Raw genomic sequence first — 19196 nt, forward strand, 5'->3', positions numbered from 1 at the left:
AGAATAACGTCAGACCTGTCCACAGAGACCTGGCAAGCCAGAAAGGGCTGGCAAGATATATTCAGGGCACTAAATGAGAAGAACATGCCGCCAAGAATACTTTATCCAGCAAGACTGACATTCAAAATGGATGGAGAGATAAAGAGTTTCCAAGACCGGCAAGGCTTGAAAGACTATGCAACCACCAAGCCGACACTGCAGGAAATATTAAGGGGGGTTCTATAAAAGAGGAAAAATCCTAAGAATAGCATTGAACAGAAACATAGAGACAATCGACAGAAAGAAAGGCTTCAAAGATAACACAATGTCAATAAAAACATATCTCTCAATAATCACTCTCAATGTGAATGGCCTAAATGCACCCATAAAATGACACAGGGTTGCAGATTGGATAAAACGACAGGACCCATCCATATGTTGTCTACAAGAGACCCATTTTGAACCTAAAGATACACCCAGACTGAAAGTGAAGGGATGGAGAAGCATCTTTCATGCCAATGGGCCTCAAAAGAAGGCCGGGGTAGCGATTCTCATATCAGATAAATTAGATTTTAAACTAAAGACGGTAGTCAGAGATACAGAAGGACACTACATAATTCCTAAAGGGACTATCCACCAAGATGATCTAACAATTGTAAATATCTATGCCCCCAATATGGGAGCAGCCAATTACATAAGAAAACTATTAATCAAGATAAAGAGTCATATTGATATAAATACATTAATAGTAGGAGATCTTAACACGCCTCTCTCAGAAATACACAGATCATCGAAGCAAAATTCAATAAAGAAATAAGAGCATTGAATGACACATTGGACCAGATGGACCTCATAGATATATACAGAACATTCCACCCTAAAACAACAGAATACTCATTCTTCTCAAGTGCACATGGAACCTTCTCCAGAATAGACCACATACTGGGTCACAAATCAGGGCTCAACTGATACCAAAAGACTGAGATTATTCCCTGCATATTCTCAGATCACAATGCTTTGAAACTGGAGCTCAATCACAAGGAAAAGTTCAGAAGGAACTCAAACACCTGGAAGCTAAAGACCACCTTGCTTAAGAATGCTTGGATCAACCAGGAGATCATAGAAGAACTTAAACAATTTATGGAAACCAATGCGAATGAAGACACTTCACTCCAAAACGTATGGGATACAGCAAAGGCGGTCCTAAGGGGGAAATTCATAGCCATTCAAGCCTCCCTCAAAAAAATTGAAAAATCCAGAATACACCAGCTGTCTCTACACCTTAAAGAACTAGAGAATCAACAACAAATCAAACCAACCCCACACGTAAGAAGGGAAATAATCAAGATTAGAGCAGAGATCAATGAGGTAGAAACCAGAGATACAGTAGAACATATCAATGAAACTAGAAGCTGGTTGTTTGAAAGAATCAATAAGATTGATAAACCATTGGCCACGCTAGTCCAAAAGAAAAGAGAGAAAGCCCAAATTCATAAAATTATGAATGAAAAGGGAGAGATCACAACTAACAACAAGGAAGTAGAAACAATCATCAGAAGTTATTATCAACAGTTATATGCCAATAAGCTAAGCAACCTAGATGAAATGGATGCATTCCTGGAAAACTATAAACTCCCAAAATTGAGCCAGGAAGAAATTGACAACCTGAATAGATCGATATCTAGTAACGAGATTGAAGCAGTGATCAAAAACCTCCCAAAAAACAAGAGCCCAGGACCTGACGGATTCCCTGGGGAATTCTACCAAACTTTCAAAGAAGAAATAATACCTATTCTCCTGAACCTGTTTCAAAAAATTGAAGCAGAAGGAAAACTTCCAGACTCTTTATGAAGCCAGCATTATCCTCATCCCAAAACCAGACAAAGACCCTACCAAAAAGGAGAATTTCAGACCAATATCACTGATGAATATGGATGCTAAGATTCTCAACAAGATCCTAGCAAACAGGATCCAACAGCACATTAAAAAGATTATCCACCATGACCAGGTGGGATTCATCCCTGGGTTACAAGGATGGTTCAACATTCGCAAATCAATCAAGGTGATAGAACAAATCAATAAGAGAAGAGAGAAGAACCACATGATCCTCTCAATTGATGCAGAAAAAGCTTTTGACAAAATCCAGCATCCGTTCCTGATTAAAACGCTTCAAAGTATAGGGATAGAGGGAACATTCCTGAACTTCATCAAATCTATCTATGAAAAACCCGCAGCAAATATCATCCTCAATGGGAAAAAGCTTGCAGCCTTCCCGTTGAGATCAGGAACATGACAAGGATGCCCACTCTCACCACTCTTGTTCAACATAGTATTAGAAGTCCTAGCAACAGCAATCAGAAAACAAAGAGAAATAAAAGGTATCCAAATTGGTGAGGAAGAAGTCAAACTCTCTCTCTTCGCAGATGACATGATTCTTTATATGGAAAACCCGAAAGACTCCACCCCCAAACTACTAGAACTCATACAGCAATTCAGTAATGTGGCAGGATACAAAGTCAATGTCCAGAAATCAGTGGCTTTCTTATACACTAACAATGAAAATGCAGAAAGGCAAATTACAGAATCGATTCCATTTACCATAGCACCAAGAACCATAAGACACCTCGGAATAAACCTAACCAAAGAGGTTAAAGATCTGTACTTGAGGAACTACAGAACACTCCTAAAAGAAATTGAAGAAGACACAAAAATATGGAAGACCATGCCATGCTCTTGGATCAGAAGAATAAACATCGTTAAAATGTCTATACTGCCCAGAGCAATCTGTACTTTTAATGCCATTCTGATCAAAATTCCACCGGTATTTTTCAAAGAGGTGGAGCAAATAATACTAAAATTTGTATGGAATCAGAAGAGACCCCGAATTGCTAAGGAAATGTTGAAAAACAAAAATAAAACTGGTGGCATCACATTACCTGATTTCAAGTTTTACTACAAAGCTGTGATCACCAAGACAGCATGGTACTGGCCTAAAAACAGACACATGGACCAGTGGAACAGAGTAGAGAGCCCAGATATGGACCCTCAACTCTATGGTCAAATAATCTTCGACAAAACAGGAAAAAATATCCAGTGGAAAAAAGACAGTCTCTTCAATAAATGGTGCTGGGAAAACTGGACAGCTATATGTAGAAGAATGAAACTCGACCATTCTCTTACACCGTACACAAAGATAAACTGGAAGTGGATAAAAGACCTCAACGTGAGACAGGAATCCATCAGAATACTCGAGGAGAACATAGGCAGTAACCTCTTTGATATCAGCCACAGCAACTTCTTTCAAGATATGTCTTGAAAGGTGAAGGAAACAAAGGCAAAGATGAACTTTTGGGACTTCATCAAGATCAAAAGCTTCTGCACAGCAAAAGAAACAGTCAACAAAACAAAGAGGCAACCCACGGAATGGAAGAAGATATTTGCAAATGACAGTACAGACAAAAGGTTGATATCCAGGATCTATAAAGAACTCCTCAAACTCAACACACACAAAACAGATGGTCATATTAAAAAATGGGCAGAAGATATGAACAGACACTTCTCCAATGAAGACATACAAATGGCTACCAGACACATGAATAAATGTTCATCATCACTAGCCATCAGGGAGATTCAAATCAAAACCACATTGAGATACCACCTTACACCAGTTAGAATGGCCAAAATCAGCAAGACAGGAAACAACGTGTGTTGGAGAGGATGTGGAGAAAGGGGAACCCTCTTACACTGTTGGTGGGAATGCACATTGGTGCAGCCACTTTGGAGAACAGTGTGGAGATTCCTCAAGAAATTAAAAATAGAGCTTCCCTATGACCCTGCAATTGCACTACTGGGTATTGACCCCAAAGATACAGATGTAGTGAAAAGAAGGGCCATCTGTACCCCAATGTTTATAGCAGCACCGGCCACGGTCGCCCAACTGTGGAAAGAACCAAGATGCCCTTCTACGGATGAATGGATAAGGAAGATGTGGTCCAAATACACTATGGAGTATTATGCCTCCATCAGAAAGGACGAATACCCAACTTTTGTAGCAACATGGACAGGACCGGAAGAGATTATGCTAAGTGAAATAAGTCAAACAGAGAGAGTCAAGTATCATATGGTTTGTGGAGCATAAAAAATAATATAGAGGACAAGGGTAGATGGAGAGGAGAAGGGATTTGAGGGAAATTGGAGGGGGAGGTGAACCATGAGAGACTATGGACTCTGAAAAACAACCTGAGGGTTTTGAAGGGGCGGGGGGTGGGAGGGTGGGGGAACCAGGTGGTGGGTATTGGGGAGGGCACAGATTGCATGGAGCACTGGGTGTGGTGAAAAAACAATGAATACTGTTACACTGAAAATAAATAAAAAATTTAATTTAAAAAATAAATAAAAATTGTATCTATGAAATTAAAAAAAAAAAGAAAAGAAAATACCTCCCTTTAATCTCTGTTTTTAAAATCACAATTATGGAAAAAAATCATAATTGTGACTAAAATTTTTGAATAATATTATAGTGCAAGCAATTTTTCTAACATTAAGATATTTATTAAAAGCATATTTATGTAAAAAAAAGTGGTAAAAAAATAAATGACACTTTCTTTTTACTGGTGAAGATATTTTCCCCTATATTTTATCTGAAAGTGGTAATAAATGCTATATACTATCCTCTTTGTATAGTATCTAAAGCATTATTGTTTATTGTCTACTTAATCCATCTAGATTTTAATATTGGAACTTTATCTTATTGCTTTCACTATGACTCTTAAAAAAAAAAAAGTCACCTTTAACAGAGAAAGACCAAAAAAAACCACACACACACACACACACACACACACACAAAACAAACAGAGAAAGACAAATACTATATGATATCACTTATTGGTGAAATCTCAAACACAAAACAAATGAAAAACAAATTGACGTTTAGAGAAAAAAACCTGGTGGATGCCACAAGGCAGATGGATGGGGTATGGGAGAAATAAAGGGGATTCATAATACAAACATCCAGTTTTAAAGAAAGTAAGTCACAGAGATGAATAGTATAGCATATGGAATAAAGTCAATAATATTGTAATAATGTATGTTGACAGACGATAACTACACTTAGTGTACCGAGCATTGAGTAAGGTACAGAATTCTCAAATCAATGTTTTATACATTTGAAAGTAACATCACATTGTATGTCACTATATTGGAATATAAAGAGAATTAAGGGAAATGTAGATATAAGGAAATAAAGTTTCATTTGCACAGAAAAACAAAATCACCCTTAGATTCAGTGAAGTACTAGAAATACCTACGAAAGCTGAGAAACTGTGACAACAGCCCCTGACTCAAAAAGATTCCGTGTGTATCCTCAAGGGAAAAACCTGTGAGACTATATGATTTAGTCTCAGCACTCAAACTTCAGGCTGGCTATTTCCAGATCTCCTCACTTGCCTCCAGTCAACTCAAAAATGGCTCTTAAACACGTGACTTACTAAGGAACACCAATCAGGCACACTTTATTCTCTTGGAAATGTTTTGCTTCAAGACAAAGTGCAAAAAGGAAAATCTGTACTCTTCCTTGCTCTGAAAATTGTTGCAGTCTCTTCCAGATATGAAGGAGGTGGGTGGAATGATGAACGTGAAAGTAACCACAGTGTAGCATTTTACTGACAACTAGATGTTTCTATTAGTAAGAACCCATTTGGCAGAATTCAGTTGCATGTGCATCTTCAAGAAAAGTGGAAGGTCCTGTGAGGTCAGTTCAAATATTTAGAAGAGTTAGTATAAATATTAACAAGGATTACCCTAGGTGTGTTATAAAACTTAGTATATGTTACATAAGTGTTCTAAGTGTTTAGTTCTTCTGAATCTTTCAGGCTAATCTCTTCTTTCCTTTCTATTTAATGATGCTTTTTCCATATACCCAGAAGCAGTGTTCTCTTAATTACCTCTTTCCATCCTTCCTACAATACAATCTGGCTTGGGTATTTCTTTCACATATAGGTGTAAATCATACTTCTGGAGTTATGGAATTTCACCTTTGAGAGCTTTTGATCCAATGAGCTCATTTGTAAACAGGAAAACTAAGGCTTGGAAATTCTGAATCACATGCCAAAATCACATGGTAACTTTGTTCTAAAACCCCCAAATCTCCTGACTTCAATCTCGGTGAAACTTATGAGGACTTTAGGTATTTTTCTTTAAAGAGGGGTAAAAGATATTTAGGACAAATGTAACACCCTCATTGTTGAATTTTAAGTTTAATCTAGTACATAGGGAAAAATTTTCTTTTCCTATAGCTGTAGCTGGCTCTTCATGAATGCTATAGCCAGTGTCGAAGACTCTGGAGAACTTCTTCAATAAACTTAATGTTTAACTTAGAATCAATAGAATTCTTCTCAAGCTCCTTGAGCCATTTTTGAAGAATCAGATATGAGCTTTGAAAGGATTACATAGGTAGCAGGTCCCCTGTAACTGAGAATCCATCATCATCACTCACTCCTACATAGCATACACTCAGGAAATGAGATGTCTTAACTCAGTGAGCAAGAAATTCCTCTTGCTGAGGAGCAGCATATCTTAATTCTTGTTACCATGCTCTAAAGTCTTTTTGCTGCAAAAGAGAAACCATTACCCTTGGTATATTTCTTATGAAGATGTGAGTATCGAGTTTGTCCTCTCAGTGAAATGAAATGGTTGCAGCACATAAGTAATTGCTGAAGTTCCTTTCTAAGTTGCATACTTTGATTCTTAAGAATGATCCTAGCCAATAAGTGACATCAGAAATGATCTCACAACAGGAATCCCATCCTCTCTGTTGTCAATGATCACTATGATTGTATTTATTACTGTGCTAAGCAGGAGGGAAGAGAGGGGTTATGCTTGTTTTATTATTTGACTTCTTTTTATACGTGGAAATATAATTAGAATTGCTAAATTCATACAGAACTTTGAAAACAGTAATAGGGAGCATCAGTGGATAGGGCTAAGTAATGGAATTGGGATATGAAAGAGAAAAGTGGAATTTCCAAAAGCAACACAATATCCACAATTAGGAAAATGTTGAAAAGAAATACTACTACTCCCCAAGAAATTTGGTAATAATAACACACTATACTTTCAGGCCTCTTTAGGACCCATCTATTTCCACAATTATTCAGAATAAAATCATTTACATCATTTTTAAAAAATCTCCCACATCCTGTTGACAAATGTCCTGTTCTTACTACCTTAATAATGGCTATTATGTATAGACTATTCACTATTTGTTAGAAATTTGTATTAAACAATTGCACATAATTCTTCAATAGTTCTGTGCTGTACTCATAATAAAATACCTTAGCAGGCATTCCAGAATCCTTTTTCGATTTTATCTCCTACTAAACTCTTTCACATTATCTCTCATGCAAATTTTTTTGCATTTTTCTCACTTTTCATTTCACCACTGAATCACATTTTATTATTTCCCTGTTTTTTTAATTCTATTTTTCATCTTTAATTTTATTTTGGATTAAATCTTTTTCTTCTAAGCACTTCCATATCACTAAATGGTAAGTATGAATTCCATTCTCTATAAGGCCTCTTACCTTCTATTCTAGAATACTCATTTATTTTAACTTCTCCTAAGACTGGATTTCTACATATGTTTTGGCTCTTACATTTCTATCCAAGCTTCTGAGAGACTATGAAAATTATTTTGGAATTCTGTCCCTCACTCATGCCCTATAGAGTATTAGATTAGTGGGCACGTGGAGAATTTTTAAGCCAGTACATTCATTCTAAAGATGGGAAAACAGAAGAACAGGGAGCTGAAATTAAATCATCTTGTTATGATTGTTATTTCTAGACTACAAGTAAAATCCATTAATGATTATTGGGGAGCCAGGGTTCCTGTATGAATCAGAAGTTGATAAATCTTACTGCTAATAATTATCTAAATCTATTGTGCACTCACTAAATACAAAAACTGCCCAAAAACCTTTACTTTTACTACTTTATTTGAAATTCATAATAACCATAAGAATTTAATATAATTAGTATCCACTTTTGTAAAAATGGTAAAAATAAGACTTAAGTAGGGACCTTAAAATGTCCACAGGCTACATTCAAAACTTATGCATTACAAATTGCCGCACATAGCAAAACTGTGAAAAAGGATTTGTCTTAGTTTGTTGGAGAGGTTTCCAATGACCAAAATATAAAATTATCATGATGGGCTACAAAACCTCTAGGAGTACTTTTTCAAAAATGGATGTCGTAAAATGGTGCTATAAATGTAAAGATCATACAATATTGCATTTACTTAAGAGCTAAGAGAATGGTTACAGAATATAAACTGTTTTGGAGCTCAAGGAAAAGGAGCCAAATGTAGGCTGGCAGTATAGACTTAACCTGGCAGAGAGAACAGCATGAACAAAGGTATTTTATTGGGATAATTATTAGGATAAATGGAAATACTAAGTAGACTTGAATAAGTGAATGATAAGGCATCATCAGGAAGAGTGTAAGATAAAATAGTAGGTTTAGATTGTGTGCATTTTGAAAGTGTTTGTGTAATAAACCACAGAAAGTCATTATGTGAGTGAGCAGAATAATACAAAATGAGACTTTGAATTGGATTCTAATAATTCTGACTTCCTTCTTACCCTATTCTCCAAGGTAACTACAGAGGCTGTTTCCTGGAATGAATCAATAAGTGACACAAATTACTCCATGGTGACAGAGTTCATTTTTCTGGGACTCTCCAATTCTCAGGAATTGCAGATTTTCCTCTTTGTGTTCTTTTTTGTATTCTATGTAGGAATTGTGTGTGGAAACCTTCTTATTGTCATAACTGTGGCCTCTGACTCCCACCTTCACTCCCCCATGTACTTCCTGCTGGCTAACCTCTCACTCACTGACCTGTGTCTATCTTCTGTCACAGCCCCCAAGATGATTGCTGACTTTTTCAGTAAACGCAAAGTCATCTCTTTCAAGGGCTGCCTTGCTCAGATATTTCTCCTTCACTTTTTTGGTGGGAGTGAGTTGGTGATCCTTATAGCCATGGCCTTTGACAGATATATAGCAATCTGTAACCCCCTTCGCTACACTACTGTTATGTGTGGCAATGTATGTGTTGGCCTTGTGGCAGCTGCATGGGGGACTGGTTTCCTTCATTCAGTGAGCCAGCTGGCCTTTGCAGTAAACTTACCTTTCTGTGGTCCCAATGAGGTTGATAGCTTTTATTGTGACCTACCTAGGGTTATCAAACTTGCTTGTACAGACACCTATAGGTTGGATATCATGGTCATTGCTAACAGTGGTGTGCTCACTGTGTGTTCTTTTGTTTTCCTAATCATCTCCTATGTTATCATCCTAGTGACCATCCAACAACGCCCTTCACACCAGTCATCCAAGGCCCTGTCCACTTTGACTGCTCACATCACAGTAGTTCTTTTGTTTTTTGGACCATGTATCTTCATTTATGCCTGGCCGTTCCCCATCAAGTCATTAGATAAATCCCTTGCTGTGTTTTATTCTGTGGTCACTCCTCTTTTGAACCCAATTATATACACGCTGAGAAACAAGGACATGAAGACTGCAATGAAACGGTTGAGAAAACGGAATGTGAACTCTAGGGAAAAGTCTTAGATCTCCTGTAACTGTAAGGCTAATCTAAGACAATGATGTAGCAAAGTTGATGTATTATTTAGTAAACCTCATGAAAATCTTACCTCCATTTCCATATCCTTTATTAATTTTCTAAGAACATTCATATACATTGTCTCAATTTATCCTTTGACAATTTTGCATTTTATATTTTTAGATACAGATAAAAAGTTGATATGCCTTCCAAATATTATCTCACTAATCCTCAGAACAACAGCAAAAATCTGTCAATATTTGTCAGGTGAACATGATAACCACTACACTACGGAAACAAATCTGTCAATATTTGTACACTCCTGTGACTACCTGAGCAGTCCTGAGCATAATACATGGAAAGACAGAAACTAGCCTGATTTTTTTTTTTTTTTTACATTTTACATGGCTCATTTTCCCTAAAAACATCAAGGAAGCAACTGCCATATGCCTCACTCAAAAAATATTCTTAGTGCTCAGAATATTGATCAACTAACTTTATAGAGATTTAGAAAAGAAACTCTTAACACTTTTACAGTCCATAGTTCCTTCCAATCACTAGAGCAACCCATAATCCATGAGTTCATTATCAGGAGTAACAGGAAGAGGGAGTCTGCCTAATAGGCACTTGACAACCTGTGCATACAAGAAGAGCTCATACACAGTAAAATGTACATAGAAGGTCCAAGTCTCTCAACAGGTTGGCAAAAAGTACATCAATTTGGTCCATCCATGTCATTTTTCCATGGTTAGCTTTTAAGAACATAGATTTTGAAGTCAAAAGAGATGGGTTCAACTCTACTTATGCATTACTAACCATGACCAGGCATTTTGTCAAACTTGCCTTACCCTCAGTTTCCACGTGTGCAAAAGAAGGATAATGATACCTATACATATGGTTATTATGATGGATAATGAGACAATAGATATAAATCAGATAAATAGCACATTTTGTGGCAAGTTATCTGGACACAATAAATATCAACTACTACTGTCATTATTATAAAAAGCCTCTATGCCAACAAACAAAAAGTTCTCAACCCTTATTTTATCCCAACACACTTGAAAGATAGGATATCTATCAATCTTAACAAATGCTCATTTGAAGACATCATAGTTGTAAGTATGCATATATTTATTTGCAAGTGTGTACCCATGCTCATACACTGTACCATGCTAGGAAGACATGCCAAAAAGTCAAGATAGAAGTACAGGGAATATAATTTTTTTAAAAAGCTTGGCAAATGAGTCTGATAAATAGTTCCACTCTCCAGCAAGAATCACTGAATCAGGCTAATATTGAAGATTAAATATTCTAAGAAAAAAAAAAAAAAGAATGTGGTTTTCCAAAGTGAAGCTTGAATTAATATGAGAGTCAAATGATAAGAGAATCAAAATTATGTTTGCCACAGGAAAAAAAGAGAATAGAAACTCCAGTAGCAGGTTAAAAACACATAAGAAAATAAGTATATGATAAAGGCAGTATTTCAAATCAGTGGAGGAAGGGAGAACTGAGTAATGTCATGGTAGAACAACTGGACAACAATACAGGAAATGATATATTGGACCTTTTCCTCATGCCATATGCTGGGACAATTTCTAACTAAATTCAAGCCTAAGTCTTTTTTCTTAACTATACAAATACTAACAGAAAACATGGATTATATCTTTGTAACCCCTGAATATGGTAAAGATTGATAATATTAACTATATCAAATTAAAGTTTTAAATGCATGATAAAACCATGAGCAAGGCAGAAAAGTTAAATGTGATATTAGAAAAAAGTTTTTACAATTCACATCACAAAGAATAATAGCTATAACAGTAAAGAACTTCTAAAAAATACCAGCAAACAAACAAATGGGCAAAACATGAATATACAATTGACATTTAAGGAGATATAAATGATGCTTAAATACATAAAAAAAAAGTTCAAGCTCTCATATTAAGATCTATACAAACTAAAACCAATGTGAATATCAGTTTTGACCATAAGGTATGAAATATCTGACTTTAATAGTTAATAATACAAACTGTTGGTTCAGCTATACAGAAAGGGGCACCATCTGCATTGTTGATAAGAATACAAAATAGTTACCTCTTGACATTATTTATAAAATTTACCATGCTACTAGCTTTTGACCCAACAATCCTAATTCTATCCTAACAGCACATTTCAAAAATACAAAATAACCAATGCACAAGGTTACTTGTGGCAGCATTGTTTTTAACAGTAGAAGATTGGAAAATACCCAAAAGACAATGAGAAAAAAAACTGCATAAATTATACATAATGGAACACTATGGTACTATAAAAATTGCTGAGGAATATCTCCAAAAAACAGCTATGGAGGAATCTCCAAGATATATGTTAAATAAAAACAGTAAATTGAGAAAGAATATCTCCAGGTTGTGAATATTTATGTTTAAATGGGGATACATGTATTAGGCTTGTATGTGTATATAATTTATAAACATACATTTTATAAATACTTATAGAAATATATTTTCAACAATAAACCAAAAATTAAAAATGGTTTCTTATGGAAAGAGGAAGATATAAGGCAAAGGACAGAGATAAGGGCTAGAGTTTTCAGAATATATCTTATTTTACAGTTTTAACATTGAAATCATGTAAATGTTTTTACATAATTAAAAATAAAATTAAATCAAAAGAAAAATCTCTCTAAGAAAAATCTCTCTAAGATAAGTCATAAAAGGAATCTCAAAAACTTTCAATATTAACACCTTAACAATATATGTTCTCTGACCACAATTCAATTAAATTAGAAAGCAACAACAGTAAGATATATAGAAAAGCCCAGGTATATTAAAACTAACCATCTATCTCTGAACACTTTCAAGGAAGAATTAGAATGGAATCTGAAAATACTTTAACTGAATTATAATAAAATTAGAATATGTCAAAATTTTTTATGCAACTAAAGAGAACTTTGAAATGTATTAGTTTAACATTGTGTTTTAAGTAGTAGAGAGCATTATCTAAGCTTCTCACTTAAAAAGTTAGGAGAAAAAAAGTACATTAAATCCAAATAAGTGGAAATAGAAATATTACACAAAAGAGAACTCACTGATAGAAAACAGACACAATATGAATTTTGTATTAGTTGGGTTCTCCAGAAAACAGAACAATAGGGTATGGGTGTGTGTGTGAGTGTCCGGGTGTGTGTGTGTGTGTGTGTGTTGATTTTAAAGAACTGGCTCACCCAGTTGTGGAGACTACCAAATGCAAAAGGCTGGCAGACTGGAGACCCAGGGAAGAATAGCTGATGTTGCAAATTGTGTCCAAGGGCAGAAAAGCTCAGCCCGCAATACAGAGAGTGGTCTTTACTGGAAGTGTTTTGTTTTCAATGTTACTCTTATCTAAAAAGTACTTTCAAAGATGTGATACAAAAGGTAAAAGCTACAGAAAAATAAAATAAAATTAGACTTCGTCAAAATGAAATACGTTTTTTGTTCCAAATGTCACCATCAAGAAAGGCAAAAGACATAGAATGGGAATAAATTTGCTAATTATGTAAGATAAGGACCTCATATCCAAATATATAAAGAACTCTTGCAACTCAATAATTAAAATAATAAAAAATAGGCATTTAAAAAGAGAGAGATCAAATAATCTTTAACTAAATTGAAAAATGCTCAACATCATTAACCATTACAGAAATTTAAATCAAAACCCCATGAAGATATCATTTCTCATAAAATTAAGATATCATTTCACATATAACTAGGAAGGCGGACTCTGAAAAACAAATTTTAACAAGTGCTGACAAGGATGAAGAAAAAAAATGGAACCCTCATCAATAAATGGGAATGGGAAATGCACCTGCTTTAGAAAACACTTCAAATTTAAATAGACTAAAGACTCCCTTCAAAATACATAGGGTGGAGTCATCGAGTTCCCTAAGTCTATGCTCATGTTGCATGATGCTTCTTTCTCTCTTTTGTTGAACTTCATTATTTTCCATTATTTTGGCTTCTGGGTCACTAATTCATTCATCTACTTTTTCCAGCCTGCTGTTCATTGCAACAAGCCTGTTTCCAATCTTGTTTATTGCATTTTTCATCTCTAATTCTTTTTTTACTTCTTTCTTCTCTGTGATAATGGGCTCCTTCTTTCTTTCCTCAAGCCTGGCAAGTATTCTTATGACTATTGCTTTAAATTCTCCATCAGGCATGTTACTTATATCTGTTTCACCTAGATCTCTGGCCATGTCCTTATCTTGTTCTTTCATTTGGGATGAATTCCTCTGTCTTCGCATTTTGTTTAAGTCTCTATCTTCTTCTCTGTGTTAGAAAAGCACTTATATCTCCTGCTTCTGAAAGTAATGGCCTTATGAAGAAGTCATGTAGTACCCAGGGCCTACTGCTTCAGGGAGTGTCCCCACTGTGTGCTTTCTGAACTCTGCTATTGTGTTTTGGCTGCTCTGTACTTCAGGCCAGTCATCTGCAGAGGCTCTCCTTGCCTACAGTGGGAAATGTTTGGTCGCTGGCCTGAATACAGCCACTTTTAATTAGATCTGCTTTGGACTGCTTGTGAAATGAGACCTATTACTGGAACTGAGGTGCTAGAAAATACTACTGTGTATTTACACAAAGAATGCAAAAATACTAATTCAGAGGTATACATACACCCCAATATCTATATCAGCATTCTCTGCAATAGCCAAATGGTGGAAAGAACCCTAGTATCCATGGACTGATGAATGAATAAATATGTGTGTGTGTGTGTGTGTGTGTGTGTGTGTGTGTGTGTATTCAGCCATAAAAATCTTGCCATTTGCTATGACATGGATGGAACTAGAGAGTATTACACTAAGCAAAATTAGTCAGCCCCATCCACCACCTAAGCACCTCTCAGCCAGGGACATTTCCCACAGTAGCAGACTTATAAAAGTTCAAATTTTGTGCTCTGCTACCTAAAATACTTTGTGGTAGCCTCTTCAAGCAGGCTCCCTCCCCTCCACTGTTTCCTCAGATATATCACCCCAGATCCAAGTCTCTGCACCTCCTGCTTTCCACTTTTCTACTTACAGGATTGCAGCATTTTCCTCAGATCTCCAATAGATTTCACAGGTGTTCAGAATGATTTGATAACTAGCTAGCTGTATTTGAGGGACCAGGAAAACTTAGCACCCCCTATTCCTCTGCCAACTTAACTCCACCCTACTGGAATACTCTTTCGTTTTTAAAGGGTGTATTAATTTGTTAGCATGTCCAGTCTTTCCCAAACAGAATACTGTGCATTATAAAAAGCCAGAGGAGAAACCATAAGGTGCTGGCAATAGAGGAACATCTTGTTTGGAAGCAAAAATTACCACAGTATATCCCACTTTTTAAAGAACTTAGTTCCCCTTTACCTTATCCTGCCACAGATTCTTCAAAGTAATGGCTGTTTTAACTTTCACAAAAAGAAGATTTAAAATAGTATTGACAAGTTACAGCAGCACCGTTGCTCATAGTTGATAGTCATATTCTCCTCTGTTACCCATTCAAAATATCCCTATCCTCAGGCACTGCTCCTGATGATCTATGTTACTTGCCTGCTGAGGTGAGTCAGCTTTTTATGAGCAGTCTGAACTCTAGTTATTGTTCTTACCAATTTTTGTTGCTACAGTTGCTTCACTACTGTTATCATTCATCATGAAGCCAACAAGGCATGGCTCAGTGATCCCTAGTTTTAGACAAACTCTTCACTGTATCACCCATTAAGAAGCAGCAACCTGGTATTTAACCAATATGTGATAAAAAATGAGGTAACTCAATCTTCTGAATGCTGGTCTTCCAATATGAAGAACACCAAATGAAAGAAAAGCAGGTAAACATTTTAGGTTTATTATAACCCATACTGTCTCCCAAAAGAAGCATTCTCCCCACTACAACAAAACCTAAAATTTGAGAACAGAAAACAGAAACTCCACATGAACTTCACTGAGATCTGATAGGAGACACTACTGTTTACTCTACCCCTTTGGTTACAAAACCTGTATATATTTTTTTTTAATTTTTTAATTTTTTTTATTTATTTTCAGCATAACAGTATTCATTGTTTTTTCACCACACCCAGTGCTCCATGCAATCCGTGCCCTCCCTAATACCCACCACCTGGTTCCTCCAAAACCTGTATATTTTAACCACAGAGAGCACAGCGCCATCTGAAGGTCATAGATCAAAGCACATATCTTTTTTTTTTTTTTTACTTCAAGATCTTTTCTATTTATTTATTTTTTTTTAATTTTTATTTATTTTCAGCGTAACAGTATTCATTGTTTTTTCACCACACCCAGTGCTCCATGCAATCTGTGCCCTCCCTAATACCCACCACCTGGTTCCCCCAACCTCCCACCCCGCCCCTTCAAAACCCTCAGGTTGTTTTTCAGAGTCCATAGTCTCTCATGGTTCACCTCCCCTTCCAATTTCCCTCAACTCCCTTCTCCTCTCCATCTACCCTTGTCCTCTATATTATTTGTTATGCTCCACCAATAAGTGAAACCATATGATACTTGACTTTCTCTGTTTGACTTATTTCACTCAGCATAATCTCTTCCAGTCCTGTCCATGTTGTTACAAAAGTTGGGTATTCGTCCTTTCTGATGGAGGCATAATACTCCATAGTGTATATGGACCACATCTTCCTTATCCATTCATCCATTGAAGGGCATCTTGGCTCTTTCCACAGTTTGGCGACCGTGGCCATTGCTGCTATAAACATTGGGGTACAGATGGCCCTTCTTTTCACTTCAAGATAAAAAGCTTCTGCACAGCAAAAGAAACAGTCATCAAAACAAAGAGGCAACCCACGGAATGGGAGAAGATATTTGCAAATGACAGTACAGATAAAAGGTTGATATCCAGGATCTATAAAGAACTCCTCAAACTCAACACACACAAAACAGATAATCATATTAAAAAATGGGCAGAAGATATGAACAGACACTTCTCCAAGGAAGACATACAAATGGCTACCAGACACATGAAAAAATGTTCATCATCACTAGCCATCAGGGAGATTCAAATCAAAACCACATTGAGATACCACCTTACACCAGTTAGAATGGCCAAAATTAGCAAGACAGGAAACAACGTGTGTTGGAGAGGATGTGGAGAAAGGGGAACCCTCTTACACTGTTGGTGGGAATGCAAACTGGTGCAGCCACTTTGGAGAACAGTGTGGAGATTCCTCAGGACATTAAAAATAGATCTTCCCTATGACCCTGCAATTGCACTGCTGGGTATTTACCTCAAAGCACATATCTTGAAGCGCAGACCCCAACTCTGCACAGTATCATCTTCAAGCTGGTGCCTCAGTTGTAATTTTGACAGGCTATTCCAATGTTCTATCAGATTGACAGCTCTTAATCATGCAATGTAGAAAGGAAAAACAGGTTCCTTAGTTCTGCATGCTTTCATGTACTTTCTTAGCTACAAAGTGAGTAGTCTTGTTCTAAGGAAATATTATGCAAGACTTCATACTGGAAATCAGATACTGTGAACACTTGGATAGTGGTGTGGCCAAATGCCCAAAATAGGAAAGATAATAAATACTCAAAATATATAAATGAATCCCCAAAGGATAAATCTCTGTCCCCTATAGTTTAGAAAGTGTTCAGTGTCAGTAACTACTGTCAACTGATTGATTTCAGTCCTTAAAACATGGTACCATTTCAAGGCTCTCCCTGTACTGCTGATAGGTCAAACAGTCTACAGTGGCAGTAACTAGCAAAAACTCATTCATGGGTCCAGTGTTCAAGCATTAGATTAGCTGAGGAAAATGCAACTATTTATCCTTTAAATTACCTCGTTCAACATGTAACACCTAATGATTCTTTAAATTGATTTCTCAGTGTTCCAATAAGTTGTGTAATTTCATTCTACTGGTTAAAACCTGACTGACATGTTCCACTCCAATAAAAAGAAAAAGGAATACTTAAACAATTCCACTAGGGAATTCTCCAAAAAAGTAACAAGAAAAATATTCTAAATTTCTTTTAGAAATATAGATTTTAAAAGGTGAAACAGCTTATTTGACAGATATAAAATAAAGGGTCTGTCATACCAAAGACACACCTATCAAACTTCTTACTCAGTTACACACTTTTCTAATAATTCATGGATACATATAACTGCAAGATACAAGTGAAGCAGATGTCTGAGAGTGCCAATATAACTCCCCAGGTTCTCTTTTGTTGCATGAGGATGTTACCTGGCTCAGATATAACAGATTAAGTCTCCAATGTACATGAAGGATATCACTTACAAAAAAGGGAGGTATTGGTCATGACATATGCCCTTTTTATATTTCAATAAGCAGAGAGTAAACATCAATATTTTATTATGGGTTCTGTCTCATAAAACATAAACTCCAGGGTCATTTACCATGAGCAAACTAAAATGACAAGGTATATCTTGCAACCATTCCATTTTCTATCTTCTAATAGAGACCACTAGAAAGAAAATCAGTTACCATGTTTTCATGGAGAGTTGACCAAGTCATTTCTTCCTGTTACTCCCATTCATTCCCTTCCTCTTTGCTATACCTCTCCCTGTCTCTGTCTCTCTCCCCATTTGAACTTTCTTACTTGACCATGAAACAGAGTGGTTATTGACCAGGTAGTAAGACTTTCCTTCCAATAACCAGAGTATTTAAAAAGACAATAAAATTATAAGAAAGGAAAATAATAAACTATTTTGCATATCCCTTCAACACAGATACAAAAATCTAAAAAGTAATAACAAAATAAAAACACTGATATATGTAAGAGAAAACACCAGGGTAAGTTAGTTGTATCCCAGAATGCAAGGTTGTTTTAACATTTGGAGATCAATCAAAGGAATTCACTATATCAAGTATATGAAGGGGGAAAATATCACACTACCTTTTTTATAGATATAGAAAAGGCATTCTATTAAATCCCATTCTCAAAAAAATCTCATAGCAAAAGTCCCAGCAAAGTAGGCATAAAGGGTGTATGAGGTTGAATAGTGTCCCCATAAAATTCATGTCTGCCCAGAATGCCAGAATGTGATCTAATTTGGAAACAGAGTTTTTGTAGATGTAATCAAGGTAAGGATCAAGATAACATCACACTGAACTAGGATGGATTTAAAATCCAACAGGTGTTCTTATAAGAGACAGAAAAGGGCACAAAGAGACACAAGGAAGAAAGCTATATGAAGACAGAGGCAGAGATTGGAATTGTGTTTCATAAGCCAAAGAATGCCAGGAGATGGGAAAAGCAAAGAGAAAAAAAATCTTCCCTAGAGTTTTCAGAGGGAATATGGACCTGACAACAATTTGATTTTGGATTTTTAGCCTCCAGAACCTTGAGAAAATAAATTCCTGGATTCTTAAGCCACAAAATTTGTTATTTGTTACAGCAGCCCTAGAGAAATAACATAGAAGGGAATGCATTCTGATAAGCAGTATTTATGCAAACACTACAGGACACACAGGAAATAATATGATATATTTAGAGCTTTCCCATGAAATCAGAAATATGTCCACATTCCTCTTACAACTACTTCTATTTTGTATTTTATAAAGCATCTTACATGTAAAATGAAAGAAAAATATTTATCAA

The 19196-nt window shown here is 36.0% G+C and overlaps 2 protein-coding genes across 2 annotated transcripts in view; one reads left to right on the forward strand and one right to left on the reverse strand.

The window, feature by feature from the left end:
- LOC308346819 (olfactory receptor 4F3/4F16/4F29-like) overlaps positions 1-19196 on the reverse strand; it is a gene marked incomplete at both ends in the record, with an annotated part of 298432 nt that overhangs the window by 218498 nt on the left and 60738 nt on the right. The gene's annotated exons all lie outside the window — the stretch shown is intronic.
- LOC308346845 (olfactory receptor 4F4) lies at positions 8635-9603 on the forward strand (the record flags this gene model as incomplete). The annotated part of the gene is made up of 1 exon (XM_080809892.1): positions 8635-9603. The coding sequence occupies exon 1, from the start codon at positions 8686-8688 to the stop codon at positions 9601-9603; it is 918 nt and encodes a 305-aa protein (XP_080666018.1). The 5' UTR covers positions 8635-8685.

Source organism: Martes martes (assembly GCF_963455335.1).
Source record: "Martes martes genome assembly, chromosome: 7".
Lineage (NCBI taxonomy): Eukaryota > Metazoa > Chordata > Mammalia > Carnivora > Mustelidae > Martes > Martes martes.